The sequence below is a fragment of the Chionomys nivalis genome, chromosome 13, assembly GCF_950005125.1.
Source record: "Chionomys nivalis chromosome 13, mChiNiv1.1, whole genome shotgun sequence".
NCBI classification, from domain to species: domain Eukaryota; kingdom Metazoa; phylum Chordata; class Mammalia; order Rodentia; family Cricetidae; genus Chionomys; species Chionomys nivalis.
This window is the reverse complement of record NC_080098.1, coordinates 34063087-34079735: the sequence shown is the minus strand read 5'-3', so window position 1 is coordinate 34079735 and position 16649 is coordinate 34063087. Positions and strand designations below refer to the sequence as shown.

General features: G+C 41.4%; 1 protein-coding gene across 2 annotated transcripts in view; it reads left to right on the top strand.

The window, feature by feature from the left end:
• The window catches only part of Ryr2 (ryanodine receptor 2), a 565815-nt gene that overhangs the window by 335262 nt on the left and 213904 nt on the right, over positions 1-16649 (top strand). For both annotated transcript variants that reach the window (XM_057787812.1, XM_057787811.1), the window contains 3 exons: positions 2109-2192; positions 7361-7520; positions 10357-10504. In XM_057787812.1, the coding sequence (XP_057643795.1) occupies positions 2109-2192; positions 7361-7520; positions 10357-10504 (392 nt within the window). The remainder of the gene's footprint in view (positions 1-2108; positions 2193-7360; positions 7521-10356; positions 10505-16649) is intronic.

The following is a 16649-nucleotide window of genomic DNA, read 5'->3' as shown; positions in this document are numbered from 1 at the left end:
AAGCCACACTTCCTCTAGGAAGTGTTTTCTGGGAACGGGATTAAAAGGCTGCTGGAATCTGTACTGAGAAGGTGACCCTACAGTTTGTAGAAGCCTCTGACTCTTGTTAGAGCCCACAGGGAAAGGCTAGAGAGAGGGCACAGTGATTCAGAGTGCATATTGCTCTGTCAGAGGATCCACACTCCCTTGGGTCCAACTCCAGCCACTGCACTCATGTGGAAAGCCCATACACGTACACATCATTAAAACAAAATGAAACTGAACAAAAAGTCCATAAGAAGGTGACAGACACCAACAGAATTTTCTACAGGCCGGGCCTTCAGTGTCATTATCCATATAACAACGTAAGTTGTCAGCATAAATTCATAGTCCCTACCTTTGCAAAGTATAATTTTGAGGGACCAGTTTTCCTTAATAGGAGCATAAGAGCTTTAAAATTCTCATAGGACACGCACACACACACGTACACACACACACACACACACACACACACACTCTACACACATATATACCAGTTTAGGAGTTATGGTATAATCAGATTTCTTAGAGGGCATGTACTCACAGACTTAATTACCTGAATTTAAGATAAATCCAAACATTATTGTCATCCTTTAATTACTTCAGAGCTGGCTTTGGCATCCCCAGTTGATAATGTCATAGCCCTCTGCGTGTCTCATTGATCCCAAGACCTGCATCAGAAGTTCCTACTGTGTGTTGCCCAGGACTCAGCAATTTCAGCACTTAACAAATACTTACTGAATGGATAAAGGATTGAATAAAGGACAATAGTTAACATACTTTCTGCCCCAGGTCACTGTTATTAAATAAATACAACTTGGATTCACTCTATGAGGCAATTTTCTATTCTGTTGCTGGTTAGCCTTGTTGTAATAGGTAAAGTCTTTATTTTATCAATAATGTTTTTCCACTCACCCATCCATCCATGCAATTATATCTAGATAGCTAGATAAAATATATGGACAGACATCCATGTATATGAATATCTAGATATATAGATGGATATTAGGTAGTATTTGGTTCTAGTATGTATTAGGTGTATTTGGTAATTCAGTATAGTATTGTTTAAAAACAGTGGAAGAATGAAAATAGCCCTAAAAGTCTATTAAAAGAAAATGGGTTAAACATGTTTCAGTTTCAATAATAAAAACAAATAGTTCTCTTCAGTGATGAAATCGTTCAGCATTTGAAAGCCCTTGCCACCAAGCCTGAGAAATGAAATTTGATCCCCGGGACATACACAGTAAAAGGAGAAAACTGACTCCCACAAGCTGTTTTCTGACTACCACTCAAATGTATATCCATCTACATAAATAAATCAAATTAATAAGTAAAATATTTAAAGAATATAATAAATAGCACTGGAGAGATAGTTCAGCAGGTAAGAACAATAAATGTTTTGTAGAGGACCTAGGTTCAGTTCTAAGAACCCACATTGTGGCTCAAAATCATCCATAACTCCAGTTCCAGAAAATCTGGTATCCTTTTCTGACCTTCACAGCCACCAGACTTGCACACAGTGGACATATATGCATTTAGACAAATCATTCATACACATAAGATAATTTAAAAAACAGAAGTACAATAAAAAAATCCCGTTGGAGTTTTAAAGGAATCAGCTTTACATGAGAGAGCAATGGCATGAAGGTTGTTGGGGAATATTAAAATAGCAAGTTACAGAGAAATAGCTCCTGTATACACTCATTAGGGTAAAAAGTAGAACGCAATAGTGCTAACACACATGTGCAAATCTAGGTATGTGATTTGGCATGTGCAGAGATCTCCAGGCTAGCACAACACAGAAGACCTGAGGACACCCAAGGTTGAGAAAATGAAACATGTAGAAGAGGATTGAGGGAGGGTCCAACTTTTCAATGCTAAGCATTTGTGCCATTTCAGTTGTTTGTTGGCTTTCCCCTCCCCTGGAAGTATATAACCTATGGATACAAGTTTCCTTTACCTTTGGAGTCAGAGTCTTGTGCTCTTTTGCAGGGTGGAAGTTGAGGTCTCCCACCACATGCTCTTGTGCTGGGTGTTTTGGGGTGTAGGAAAGTAGTTATTCACGCTCATCTCTTGTTCTTGTTTCTCAGGACTTTGCTGGCATTAGGATGTCATGTTGGTATAGCCGATGAGCATGCTGAGGAGAAGGTGAAGAAGATGAAGCTGCCCAAGAAGTAAGTTGAGTGGCTCACCCTTATCTGATAGTAGGTGTGTATCTTCAGCACCTTGGAATAAACCTTGGAGGAGACAGACCGCCTGTGTACTTAGCTATACAATCTAGATTTCAAAATTTTACAAGACCGGGAAGATAGCTCGGGAGTCAAGTGCTTGCCTTCAAGTGTGGAGATAGGAGTATAGATTCACATAAATACCAGTTGGGCATGATGAGCTTGCAGCCTCAGAAGGTGGAGACAGGATCCCTCGAGCAAGCTGGCTAGGGAGACATGCTGCATTGGTGGTGGTGAGCTCTTATTGAGAGACCCTGCCTCAGTGAGTAAAGTGGAAGAGGAATGGAGGAGGATTATGGACATCATACTTGGTTATTCACATGCTGATAAACAAATCCTCATGTATACACGCACATGTAGAAACATGCACACATGTACACCACATATGCACACACTGTATGTGTATTTGTGTGTATGTACACTTTTTGTGTGTGGTGTAGTGTTGACAGAAGCTGTTAGTTCATTCCTGGCTGCTCAGCCCTGAAATAAGCACACAGAAACTGTTTTAATTACAACACTGCTTGGTCTATAGCTTATACATACTTCTCACTCTTATCTCTTAAATTATCCCATTTCTATTATTTTATATTTTACCATGAGGCTCGTAGCCTACCAGCAAGGTTCTAGCTGGCAGCTAACGTCTTTCTCCTCTGGTGTCTCCATGGCGTCTCCTTGACTCTATCTACTCTCTCTCTCCCAGCCTGGCTATATTCTGTTAAGTGATTGGCCGAAAGCAGCTTCTTTCTTCATTCGCCAATCAAAGCAACACATATACAGAAGGACTTCCCACACCAGTGTAGGTTCACACTGATCAGAGAACAACCTTTCTACCTTGTCTCTTTGCCACTACATAAGCCAGGCTACCTGGTCCATGAGCCCTTGGAGACTCCCTTGCCTCAATGTCTCATCTCTGAGTAGTGGACACTGGAATTACAAATGCTTATATTACTATACCTGGCTTTCACCAGGTTCTGGAGGACCCAAATTTGGATCATCAGGCTTGTGTGGCAAGTACTTTTCCCCACCGAGCCATTTCCTTAGTCCCCTGTGTTTATATTTTGAAGTGATACCTTTACTTGATTACTGTGTATCTTGAAAATAGATTCACAGTCCCTAGACATTGTCACAATCTAATGGAAATTGTTTCAGTTTTTTATTAAAACTTTATCTCCACCTCCACACACTACATTGTGTTTCCTACCCTCTCTTTGAAAAGATGGTGTCTACTAAGTTATGTAGTGACCAGTCCTTCTCTCTTGAAATGATCCATTGCCTTTGACTCACGACAGCTGAAAGTACAGGAAAATCCCAGGTAGAAGGAACTGAGGTGTGAGCACCTCACTACATTCAATATTTATTTTAAAACCAACAAAAGTAAGCGAGATATTAGAAAAAATATATGCCTTGATATTCCCAATTCTAATTTCTGTTTCAAATTAATTCTGCTCTAGTTGTTTTCTGGAAAGCGTTGTTTGAGCATTCTCTATACCCTTTCCATGAAAATGTCAGCCAAGTGTTCCTTCCTAGATGTGCTTCCAGCAGGACATGCTGTTCATATCTCCACTGTGCAGTCATTGGACGTGTCCCCATTTGTTCCAAGGCCGTAGAAGAGCTGATTTCCTATTGAGATTTACAGCTAACACCCACTTAACCTGGGCTTCGTCTTCTCATCTTTACTACGCGTCTTTCATGACAGTGATTTCTCAGCTTCGTTGAACTTGACTCATACTAAGTAGGGTGGGGGTGGGCAGGGAAACACAGGGGCTTGTTAAGCGTTGGTGTTATGCCATGTTTGGCTATGACACTTTGATCTCTTTTAGGCTAGTTTACAGTACCCACTTAGGAAGTCTGTGGGTTCTGTGGGAATGGAGTAAAAAACTGGTCTGCCACTTCCCAGGATCCCCATCTATTCACACAAGTGATATCAATGCTTTCTCTTTGGTTTGCATCTTCAGGGATTTTGATGCAGGTAGAATGGGCAGTTCAGTGGGATTGGTTTGGTTTACTTTTGTTCTCTCTCTCTCTCTCTCTGGGTTTTCAAGACAAAGCTTTTCTGTATAACAGTCCTAGAACTCACTTTGTACTCAAGTCTGGCCTCGAACTCATGGAGATCCACCTGCCTTTGCCTCCTGAGTACTAGAATTAAAGGCGTGCACCACCACCACTCTACTTCCTTTTGTTCTTTTTCATGTAGTATTTAAAAACGAAATTTGACTTTAAAGAAAACCAATGCCCAGACCAAAGCTCTTATTTTATTTTATTAGATTATGTACATGTCAAAATAAAACTAAAAGATAGTAATTGCAAAAGAACGTTGGTACTTTGTCAAGTAAATGGATTAGAGTTATATACATGCTTAATTATATATTATGTATATAATGTACATATGTATATACACTTAATGAGTTAACTATGTAGTTATTGGCACAAGGAGCTGGCATGTTGAAGTAGATGTAGTAAAAAGCTACTGTTCAACAAATATGTGAAAGAAGAGATGGCTCTAGTTATGATTGTTAGGAGTTTTTTTTCAGAGAGTTCTGGAAGGTAGGATGTAATGCATAGATGGACCTGTTGTTGAAAGGCTACTGGATTTTGCTTTTCAAGAATCGTTACAAGAATCATTCCTTTATTTCTTGCTAGTTTTTCTGGCATCAATTTGAAGCTTTATTTCAAGCTATTAAGCTTTCAAGATTGACGTCAATTTTCTTTTGTCAAAAAATCTGAGCTCTTGGTTTTTCCAGGAAGATGGTACTTCATATGAGTCATTGGTTGATTGCTGTGTACCTTATTAAATAACATTAGTGTGAGGAAATAGAATAGTTTTATATGTTCCTTTAAAATGCCCAGTTTGATTTAGTGATTTGGCTCCTATGTTTGTGGCTGTTCATGTATACGACTGTGACCTTGCATGTGCTGTGGGATGTATGTAGAGGTCAAAGTAGAGCCTCAGGTTCAGATCCTTACCTACCTTGTTTGAGTCAAGCTTTATCTGCCACTGTGTGCCCAAGGCTAGCTGACCTGTGAACATTTGGAGATCTTCTTTGGTCTCTGCTGCTCACTTTACTGTAGGAGTGTTAGGATTGCAGACATGGGTACTATGGGATCCAGTTTATCATGGGTTTGGCGGATATAAACTTAGATCCTCACACTTACACAGGGAGCACTTACCTTATGGAGCCATCTCCCTAGTCCTTGATTTGATTCCCAGATTCTTTCTTAGGATACAAAAGTTGTTTCAGTAATGCCCACTCCCTGTGATGCATTCATTTTATCAGCAGCCTCCAATCCAGTCAGTTGAATATATGACTTTCAACGATGCCTGTATTTATCTTTACTGTGTGAGATGATTTGAAGTTAAAGGAGTGAATGTGAAGTGGTTCAGGTGAAGCGGTAGACACTTTAGTTTGAATGAGATTATTAGCTATTTAAGCACATTCATGTAAAGCTTCCTTCTTTCCTTGCACAGGGCGATAGAATCCCAGGTGAACTGAGTTGCAGTTTACAGTTCTGGGTGATGACTCAGGTGGTAAACTGCTTGGCTTGTAAACCCGAGTTTGCTTTCTTGGAACCCATTTTTTTAAAAAATGGGCATAATGGTGCACATGTGAAAATTCAGCCCTGGGGCAACCATTACAGGTGGCTTCCTGGGGCTTTCTGGTTATGTACCCTAGTCATCTTGGTGAGTTCTAGGCCAGTGAGATTCTGTCTCAAAAGACAAGGTACATGGCACCAGAGGAATGACATTTAAGGATGAACTCCTGCCTCCTCCACACATGTACATTTGCACATGTGTACACATATTTGAAAATGAGTGTCAATTAATTATGACACAACTTAAAATAACAAATATATATGGGGTTTTATGGCTCTCACTGAGATCATTCACAGATTAAAGCAATTTGGAGAGAATCCATCTAGGGAGAGGGCTTAAAATGTCAGGACTGTCTGGTTTCACATAAACAGAACTTGTCTACAGTATTTTATTAAGAAGGCATTCCTCCTTCCCTCCACCCATTAAAAGTGCCTCTTCAATATGTTTTACACGCCAGGAAAGTCCCTATTAACTTTTCTTGCTGGAAGGCAGCTTTTTCTCTTTGAGGATGGTTTGCATGAGTGTTGGCTTTAGTGAATGATTTGTAGATTGATCTTTATTATCTTTGTGCCCTTGCTGATAGTTAATTAGATAGAAGCCCCTAAGTAGGACCCCAGTGTCCACTAAAAAGATGGGTATGGTGGTGTTTTCATGTAATCCCAGCAGTGGGCAGGTGGGAGCTCACTGGACAGCTAGCCTAGCCATATCTGTGAGCTCCAAGTCCATTGAGAAACCCTGTCTCAAAAATCAAGATGGAGATCGATGAAGATACTTGACATTATGTTTGGCCTCCATAAACAGGAACACATAAGTACACACACACACACACACACACACACACACTATATGTATATATATGTATATATATGTATATATATAACATATGAATACACACACATATATACATATGTATATATAACAAAATATATAACTTTATCACAAAGTTGAAGAAAAACAATATAAGGTTGGAGAAATGGCTTAGTGGTTAAGAATGCATATTGCTCTTACAGAAGCCCTGGCTTTGGTTGTCAACACCTATGTTAGGAAGTTCACAACTGTATGCAGCTCCAGCTCCAGGGGTCTGAGGGTCTGATGGTGTCCTCTGGCCTCTGTTGACATTTATGCATTCTCTCTCTCTCTCTCTCTCTCTCTCTCTCTCTCTCTCTCTCTCTCTCTCCATGAGGAGAAAGCCTTGTTCATTTTAGATAATCAATATTTTTGTTTTCAGCACCGCCCCCCAACCTCAACTATTAGGAACACACAGGTCCTTTCTACCTTTAGAGATAGGTAAGCTGTTTCTCTAAATATTTTGTTGGCTTGCACACAGAAATGTAAAGATCCCATGACTTTTCTAGCTACCCAGGTAGCAACTAACACAAAAGGGACTTAAGCTTACTGACTGCTCTTTTGGCCTGGTCACCACAGTCTTCAACAGAATGATTGGGATTAGATGAACCAGGGCAGGACTGTCCCAGGATTTCAACAAAATGGGTGATTTGAAGTTTCTCTGTTTGCTTTGCAGTTACCAGCTGACCAGTGGATACAAGCCTGCCCCCATGGATCTGAGCTTTATAAAACTCACCCCCTCTCAGGAAGCAATGGTGGACAAGTTGGCCGAAAATGCTCACAACGTGTGGGCCCGGGATCGAATCCGGCAGGGCTGGACTTACGGCATCCAGCAGGTACCCAGGAGTCTCTGAGTGCAGGCAGTTATTTTCATCAGAAGGGATGAAGTCGTGGCTTTCCACGGCTCACCTAGACATCTTAGTGAAGTGAAATCCTAATTAGTCTTTATAATAAAAACCCAGAGTCCGATATTAGGGGGTGAAAGCTGAGAGATCAGAGAAGCAGAGCATCCAGCCATTAGAGAGAGCTTTGACATCTACCAAATCCTCAGATCCAAGGGGCGCTGTCTCTAAGAATCCTCAGACTGAATGTTCTGAGCTCCTGTCTCCTCCCACCTTCTATTCCTCTCTCTGCCTAGCCATATCACTCCTGTCTCCCCCTCCCTAGTGTTGAGATCAAAGGTGTGAGCTCTGTTTCTCTTTTAGACTGATTCATCCTTGCCTATCCCAGGGTTGCCTTGAATTCACAGAGATCCGTCTGCCTCTGTCTCCCGAGTGCTGGGATTAAAGGTGTGTGCCATCACTGCCTGGCCTCCAGGGTTAACTACTGTGACTAGCTCCACACTCTGATCTTAATACAAGCTTTATTACAGCACAAACACAATATCACCACACCTTAGTGTATTTAGTCTTCTGGTCAAAGCATCTCTTCACCACTGGACCACTAAGGTGGTTCAGTAGGGCCAGTAGACAAAGTGCTCGCTTCTCAAGCTTAGCAGCCTGAGTTGCAATCTCACGACCCACGTAAAGGTGGAAGGGGAAAACCAACTCAACAAACTTGTCTGCTGACTTCCACATGTGTGCTGTGGTAGGCAATGCTTCACCACCAACCATATACGCATCTATTATAAATCCATTAAAGAAAGAAATTTATTGACTGTAGCTCTGTGTGATATGACAACAGATGTTAGCTGAGCTACAAGCCCTAGCTTGCACCAAGTGGATCATATTGCAAGAGTAAGGTTTGTAGTATGGTTTTAGGCATTGCTTTCCTTGAGTCTGTTCAGGAGGGACTTTGAAACACAGAGACTGAACTACAGTGAAATTAAAGTAGATCCAGTTCCTGAATCCCAGCTCTGGTTATCAGGATTCCGTCTAAAATTTTGTCCTGTGTTGTTTTGCAGAGTGGTAAGATGCTGTATTACATGCTACAGAGCACTCTTAGGGACCAGTAGACAGCAGATTACTTCTCCAGTGCAATCTCAGCTTGATCACACCCCCAAGACTAAGTAAAGTCGTGGTTCAGCGCACCAAATGAGTTTTTGTTTAGTTTAGGGAAAAGGAAAACAAATTTTCGGAGTTCTCTAGATTTCAGAGTAAAGGATTAGTGGTCGTGGGTTATTTCCTGATGTAGAGGCACTCCCAGGAATAGCTGGCAGTCTTTGAGGAGCGGTGGAGGCAGTGCAGCGAAGTGAAAGCACAATTTAGCCCCACCCCTTTGCCACAGCTTAATTTCTCTTGCCGTCAAAATCCTGTGTGCCTGTTTCCCTCATCAACAATGTCCGACTTCATTGTATAATGCAAAAGGTAGCAGCGGTGCCTGGCACCTGGCAGATTATTAGGTGCTGCTACTAAGCTTAGAGTTTTGTAGTTGCCATGTTGAACTCACACCATTTCTACCAAGGAAGAAAGAGTCTCATTTTCAGTTCACAACAGTAGGCTCAGAACCTTAGGTAGAAGAGTTTGCCCAGTACTGCCCAGTCATCAGTACACAACACGGGACTAAGTTCAAGTCCTCTGATGCCAGAGCTAAAGTTCTTCATTTCGTTCTTACAGTAGCTTGTGGTAGCTCATGGTGGGATGCCCTTACTAGAAGATCTTCAGGGGGAACATGGATAATTGCTCAAAGCTTCAGAATATGTTTCAATATAAAGACTAAAAGATGGTTTGAAAATGTATTTTGAAAGCCTTTTACCATTTCAAAGAATGTTGAAAAACTAGGCTTGGTTTAACTTTATAAAAGTGTGTGTGTGTGTGTGTGTGTGTGTGTGTGTGTGTGTGTGTGACTTTACCTTCTGGCCCCACGTGTTGCTGCCTACTGTCCGAATGATGAACACTTTGCGTTTTCACCTTCCTGGTTCAGACAGTATCTGGTTCAGGAATACGCTGTGAGCTCTTGGAGAGAGTTGGCTGCTAGTTTCCTCTATCTTGCTCTCATAGTTGAGCTCAAACACAAGCGTGCTCAGAAATCAGACTCCTAGTTTGCCGCTCCTTAGACTGCTCCATGAGGCTCCTGTGGTTCTATATCAGGAAGCTTAGGTGGCAGAACTCAGCGCCATGTCAGAATAAGAAGAATAGACGTAGGACTTGAAGCTGTGTTGGTGGGAAGGTGATGCTGATGCTTGTTTGGAGAGGGAAGCTTTGAAATGTCACTGTTCCCACAAACAACCCATATTATTTGGTTTCAGAGAGGAGTAAATGGTCAGACATTTGTTATAAACTTGTGGGAGGAAAGGGAAAAAGAGGAGATAAAGCAGGACTCCTTGCACCTGTCCAGCCTTTTAGAGTGTCTTGTTTTTCTGTGTTTGAGATAAGATCTCACTATGTAGCCAAACCAATTCTTATGCCTCAGCTTCCTAAATCCTGAGATTACAGGGTTTGTCTTCAAGCTTAGATTACCTGAACAGTGAGTATGTGTGTGCAAGTGTGTGTGTGTGTGTGTGTGTGTGTGTGTGAGAGAGAGAGAGAGAGAGAGAGAGAGAGAGAGAGAGTCACAGTTCCTTCTAAGTTAAGGTAGAATAGAACCTGATGGTGCTTCCTCTCATATGAAGTCTTTAGCTGTGGGGCTGTAGCTAAGCTCACAGACTGCTTGCTTCCCTTGCACCAAACCTTGACTTCCACCGCCAGCACTGCTGCATGGCTCCGATGACTGCAAACCTTCTCCCTGATACAGGATGTGAAGAACAGAAGAAACCCTCGTCTTGTTCCCTATACACTCCTGGATGACCGAACCAAGAAGTCAAACAAAGACAGTCTTCGAGAGGCGGTTCGCACACTGCTGGGCTATGGCTACCACCTGGAAGCTCCCGATCAGGACCACGGTACTGGTTTGCTTTGTCCCCATTGGTTGCAAAATCGTGTAATGGGTTTTCATAGCCAGGGAGCACATAGAAGGGGGGGGCAAGAATACCTCTCCTACTCTAGGTGTCCACTTCAGGCTGGTGGCCTGGGTGGTCCCTGAAAGATTAACTCCATCTCTTAGTGGGTGGCTCACTGTTGGACAGCATCTCTGCAGGGCTCACTTCCCTATGCCACTTGTTATTCCTCTTCCTTCTTGGCATTTGTGTATCTTATGTTCAACCTGTCAGTTTAATTTTGATCAAACAACAAATTGGATTTAAACATCAGTTGGGGAAGTTTGATCTTTTAACAATAGCTCACCCAATTATGAACATGGTATATAATAACTCTTGTTAGTTTCTTTCAGTGGTTTTTTTTTTTAGAATAAAATGTATACATTATGTCTTACATCATTTAATACTACTGTATGTGAAATTAGTTTTGATGTAACTTTATTTAGTAGGATGTTTTGTAATGTGAGATATGGGTTGGTATTTGCAGGTAGATTTTCTATCCTCTGATTGGAGGGGTGTGTGTGTGCGCGCACATGTGTGTATCAGTTCAGTTTAATTTTATAAATTTATAGAGTTGTTTCTATATAAATAAGACAAAGCCTTACTTTTTTCCCTTTACAATAATTGTGTTTTACTTTTTGATTGACTGAGTGTTGTGAGGAATTCGGAATAATGTGGAAAAAGAGTGGAGAGAGCTTTTGCCCCACTTAGGCTCAGTCTCAGGGGAAGCATTTTAACACTTCAGTGTCAGACATGGTATTAACAATAAGTAAGTTTTTGTCTGAATCTTTTTTTTTCTCATGCTGGGAACCAAATTCAGGATCCTGATTATTCTAGACAGCTCTCTTTCCTAGGAATATTCCCCTGGATTCACAAATTTTCTTTTTTCTTTTATTATTGATTGATTTTGCTACTTTGGCAATTTTATAAATATATGTAATGTTTTCAGATTACTTTGGCCCTCTTATTTTACCCTGCCATTATCAATACTCTCATTCCCCAGTTCCTGTCCTAGACTTATGACTTTTGCATTGTGATCCCTTTAGTCTACTTAGGGCCATCTTTGTGAGAATTGGATTGGAATTCTCCACTGGAGTCTAGTGCTATCATCAGGGGGTACACAACTGCATACAGTTCTCCTTTTCTCTGAGTCTATTAATAGGAAATAGTTCAACAGAGAGGGCCCCTAGGCCCCTGCTCCATCCTACCTGACTATTGGCTGGCTTGTTCTTATGCAGATCCAGTGCCGACGAAAGTTTTGAATGAGAGCTCCCTGCAGCTCTGGGAGCATTGTGAAAGACAGGGGTGGCTGCAGAGTGACTCTTATGGACATGAAACAGCCATTGTAGTTAGGAACTCACAGTAGCTAAGGATAACCTCCTTTTAAATAGAGATCATTCATGACACTGAACAGATCTCCTAGTTTGTTGTGAGAGTTTGCCATGAATGCTTGTTAAATGTTAAATATATGTTTTTGCTGCTTGCAAAGAGGAATATTTATTTTCTCTTTTATTCTTTTGACATTCTGTAAAGTGTTGATATTTGAACATTAAACCAAATTTTTATTTCTTGGACAGCTCTACTTAGTCCTGATAAATGATCTCCTTTTCCTGTGTACAGCTAAAATGTTTGCTAATAATTGGTTTAGAACCTTTGCATCTATCTTCATAGGGGAATTTAGTACAGACATCTCCTGTAATGCCTTTCTTGTGTTTTGATAGCTGGCTTTATGATGGAGAGCAGGAATTGCTCCTCCTTTGTCCACCCTCTGCTAAAAGAACTGGATGTTTTGTTTCTGCTTTGTCCTTTTTGATAGGCTTTCCCCAGCTTTCCACTGAAATCCTCTGATCCTGAAGGCGGTTCCTTAGAAGAATTTGATTATGTTTACTGATAAATCCATCTGCACAATTGAACATGCCATCTTTACTGGCCTAGAGTTGTCCATGGGTCTCCTTATCCCTATTCTAATATGTATAGAATTTATTGCTAATACAACCTTACCTCTCGAGGCCAATGGTTGTTGAGTTCTTGTTTTTGCTGGCACTGGAGACTGAATCGTACTGTCAAGTTCTCTACCACTGAGCTGTAGACCCCACACTTGGCCTGCTGGGCGTCTTTCTAAGTCTTAGACTGTTATTTGGTTCTTTCACACACTTTCTTAAACTTTTTTAAAGTGGTTGATTAGTGTTTCTTTAGGACTCAACTTCCCTTAAAGTCAATTTCTGTTGCCTGTTTCTTTTCTTTTCTTTTTTTTTATTTTTTATTGAAAAAAAAAAATCCTGCCTCCTCCCAGCCTCCCATTTCCCTCCCCCTTCTCCCACTCCTCTCCCCCTCCCCCCACTCCTTTCCCCCTCCCTCTCCAGTCCGAAGAGCAGTCAGGGTTCCCTGTACTGTGGAAAGTCCAAGGTCCTCTCCCCTCCATCTTGGTCTAGGAAGGTGAGCATCCAAACTGGCTAGGCTCCCACAAAGCCAGAACATGAAGTAGGATCAAAACCCAGTGCCATTGTCCTTGGCTTCTCAGCAGCCCTCATTGTCCGCCGTGTTCAGAGAGTCCGGTTTTATCCCATGCTTTTTCAGTCCCAGTCCAGCTGCCTGTTTCTTTTATCCCTGTATATGGCTGTGGTCTCTGCATACCTTAGAACTTTTGTTAGAAGCTGGACATTTTAAATAATACACTGTGACAACTCTGAACTTAATTATTATGTATATTGCTACTGTTTTCTTAAAGATTTTTCTGAGCTAATTTTGTAGAGTCTGTGTTTGTCCCGTATGGCCTCTTAAAGACTTGTTCATTTACTTAGTGGTCAGCTGCTAAGTGACCAAGGCTTCCTGAAGTATCTGTTTGGGGAGAGGCTGCACCTGCCTGTTGGGTTGTGCTTCTAGCATCGTGCCAAGGGGTTTATAATTCCACCTTAGCATTTCTTTGCTGCTTGTGCACAGCCTTAAGTTCTTTTATAGGTAAGGCCAGGTGGAAGTTTTCAGACCTTTCCTGAATTATATGCATAGCCAGGAACATAAGCATAACTTTGTAGATTTCTAGGAAAACGAGTTCTTTCCCCCATGCAACCTGCTGTGGGTATCTCCTTCCCAGGTGTCTGTCAGATTATTTGTTCAGCTGTTTTTTATCTCAGCGTTACTGCTACCTTGAGCAGCTGCAATATGGAAGAATTGCCCCTGCTGGCTTTAACACCTGTCCCCATGGAGAAGTGTATTTGTATTGAGCTAACTTTTAAGTTAGGTTAAATACAGAAAAATTGGGAGTTGGGATTTATCTGAAGAAGGATCGGGAGGTAAAATCTTGACAGTTATCTCTAAATTGGCCCTTGGAGGTGTTCCGGCCCTGTTGTGCTTGCCCCAGAAACTTGTGGGTAACTATTTTTTCACTGTGCTAGTGGGGCTGTTGAGTTTCAGCATATCTTGGAGCTGGAGAAGGAGCCTGAGGATGGACATGTTAAAAAGATCACTAAACTTCCTGTGTGCACATTGGTCTTTTTAGTTGAGTCCACATTCCACGGATTGCCATCACCTTAGATTAGGTCTCAGGACTTTGGGAAGGATGAATGCTGCTAGTGTCCCCTTCCTTGATCTGTGGAGCAGAGAATTCTATGCATTCTTTCCTCTGGTGACGGCATTCAGCAGCAAAGGTTAGCATGAAGAGTACAAATTTAAGATTCTATAGAAACATTCATGGTCTGTGTAAAGGTAGAGACAGTGTGTGTGTGTGTGTATCTGTGTCTATGTTTTCCAGCAAGCTCAGCAGAGCAGCGAACTGGTTTGGAGTTGGGACTAACAGAGCAGGTAGGGAGAAGACTGTAAGGCAGAAGAAGATTATAAAATGCAGAATACTGTATAGGTCAGGAAGAGAAGAAGGAAAGAAGGGACTGGGGCCAGTGAGATGACCCAGCAGTAAAAAGTTCTGTTCTTGCTTCCAAGTCTCATGACTTGAGTCCAATACCATATGGTGGAAGAGGGGACAGACTGCTGCATGCACACTGCGGCACATACACACTCTCTTACACAAACACACACAAATATACACAAATGTGGAAAAAGGGAGCCGGGTGGTGGTAGCACACACCTTTAATTTCAGCACTTGGGAGGCAGAGGCGAGAGGATCTCAGTGAGTTTGAAGCCAGCCTAGCTTAGTGAGTTTAAGGACAGCCAAGGCTACACAGAGAAACCCTGTCTTAAAACAAAACAAAACAAAAACAAAGCAACAACAACAAAAACAAAAAGCAAAAAAGAAGTCTAAAACAAAAAAGGACAAAGAATAGAAGGAACTTAATGATTTTGCAAATGGAAATATTCATACATGGAACTGAAAAAAAAGAGGAGAAACAGTGATCAGGCACTGACTCATCTCATAAGAATTTAGAAACTGAAGCTTTACCAGTTGACTGAAATCCTGGAAGATTGCTCAGTCAATGCTGTACTTGCCACACAAGCATGAGAAACTGAGTATGATTCTCAGAACCCACATGAATAGGCAAGAATTTCAGCACATGACTATAGCCACTATAGTGCCCAGAGGTGGAGACAGGTGGATCCCAGAAACTTGGAGCCAGCTAGTTTAACTGAATCAGAGAGCTCCATGTTCAGTGTGATGTCCTGTGTCAGAAAATAGAGAGTTATAAAGGGATTCCGCTAACGGGAATACCAGAGCTTTCCATGCGTGCACATGTTCTTGAATCCCCAATGTGTGCACATCTACATGTGAATACATACAAACACACAAAGAAATAGTTGATTGACAACCTTCTGTCTTACTGAAGTCACATGAGTAGTGACTGACCCATGAGGCACGGGTTGTGTTGTGCTGCAGTAGAAGGTGAGATCATTTCTCACGTATGGTTATAACCTTGAGCCTCATAACACGCCCCCCTCATAGTAAAGATTCAGTTACACATTACAGAAAGTAGGTACAAATGATTAATTCACTACATGAAGTATCATTTAGGGGAGACATTGTTTTCTGAGTTAGATACTGAATGGATCAAAATGTCAGCAATTGTAGATCAGAGCCAGACATTTTCTAACAGAGAATATGTAAGTATGGTTATATGAAAAGACCCAGGTGATAGTTCTATCCTTGGGCTAAATATAGGGAACAGGTCAGGAGAGAGCAGCCATGGATGATGGGAAGATGATTAAGGCAAAACATGGAATATATGAAAACCTAGCTAAGAAATGTGGAAATATTTAAGCAGGGAGTACCAGCCCCAGGAAGTTGTCAAGCAGGAGCTTGCTATGCTACCCCAATTTACCACAGAAATATAACTATGGTAACGGAGAGGGGACAGATTGGAGGGGGAGGATGCTAGGAGGTGGAGGGACTGGCTGAGAAGCCTTTGGGGAAAAAAAACCAATTTTTCTAAAGTAGAGAATAAAAGGTGTGAAAGATTTTAAGGTATAAGACCAAATCAGTCTGGTTATTTCTTATGATAAAATTAAAAACATTAATTTGTGGCTCTAGAGGTAGCTCATGGGTGAAAACACGCCCTGTGCAAGCCTGAAGACCAGAGTTCGATCCCTGGAACACATGTAAAGACAGGAGAGAACAGACTTCTCAGAGCTGCCTCTGACTTCCGCGTGTGCTCGGTGGCATGTTACCCCCACTTTAATAACAATAAATAAGGTAACATTCCCTTCCGCTGTGGCTTACATCTGAACATGTTAAAAGCAGAAAAGATTGCTAAACTTGAGCCTAACGCTATGTAATTGGGTACAGCTGTAATTTATTCCCCTTTTTTCAGGGGAATGTTCCCACATTTTGAATGAAACTCACAGTGAGTGTATGAGCTGTGGTACCTTCGGAGTATTCTCGATGATGGATTAAAACATCTGAAAGTAGAATGTGTTCTTAGTTATTACAAGATTTTTGTCAAGATTTGAATTACTTTATTATATGTAATGCCAGGAAGTTGAAAGGTGGCTGGTTTGGAACCAATTATTTTTAAAGTATGATGTAAATGCACCTGGCACATTCTATATAACGTGTAAAATTTTTAAAAACTAAAGCTGCCATCCTTGCTTCTGGGTGGAATTTGTCATTTTCATATGTAGTTAGGTTCTTACTGCCCTCTAGCGGTCGGTGGCCCCTAAACCCGTGTTC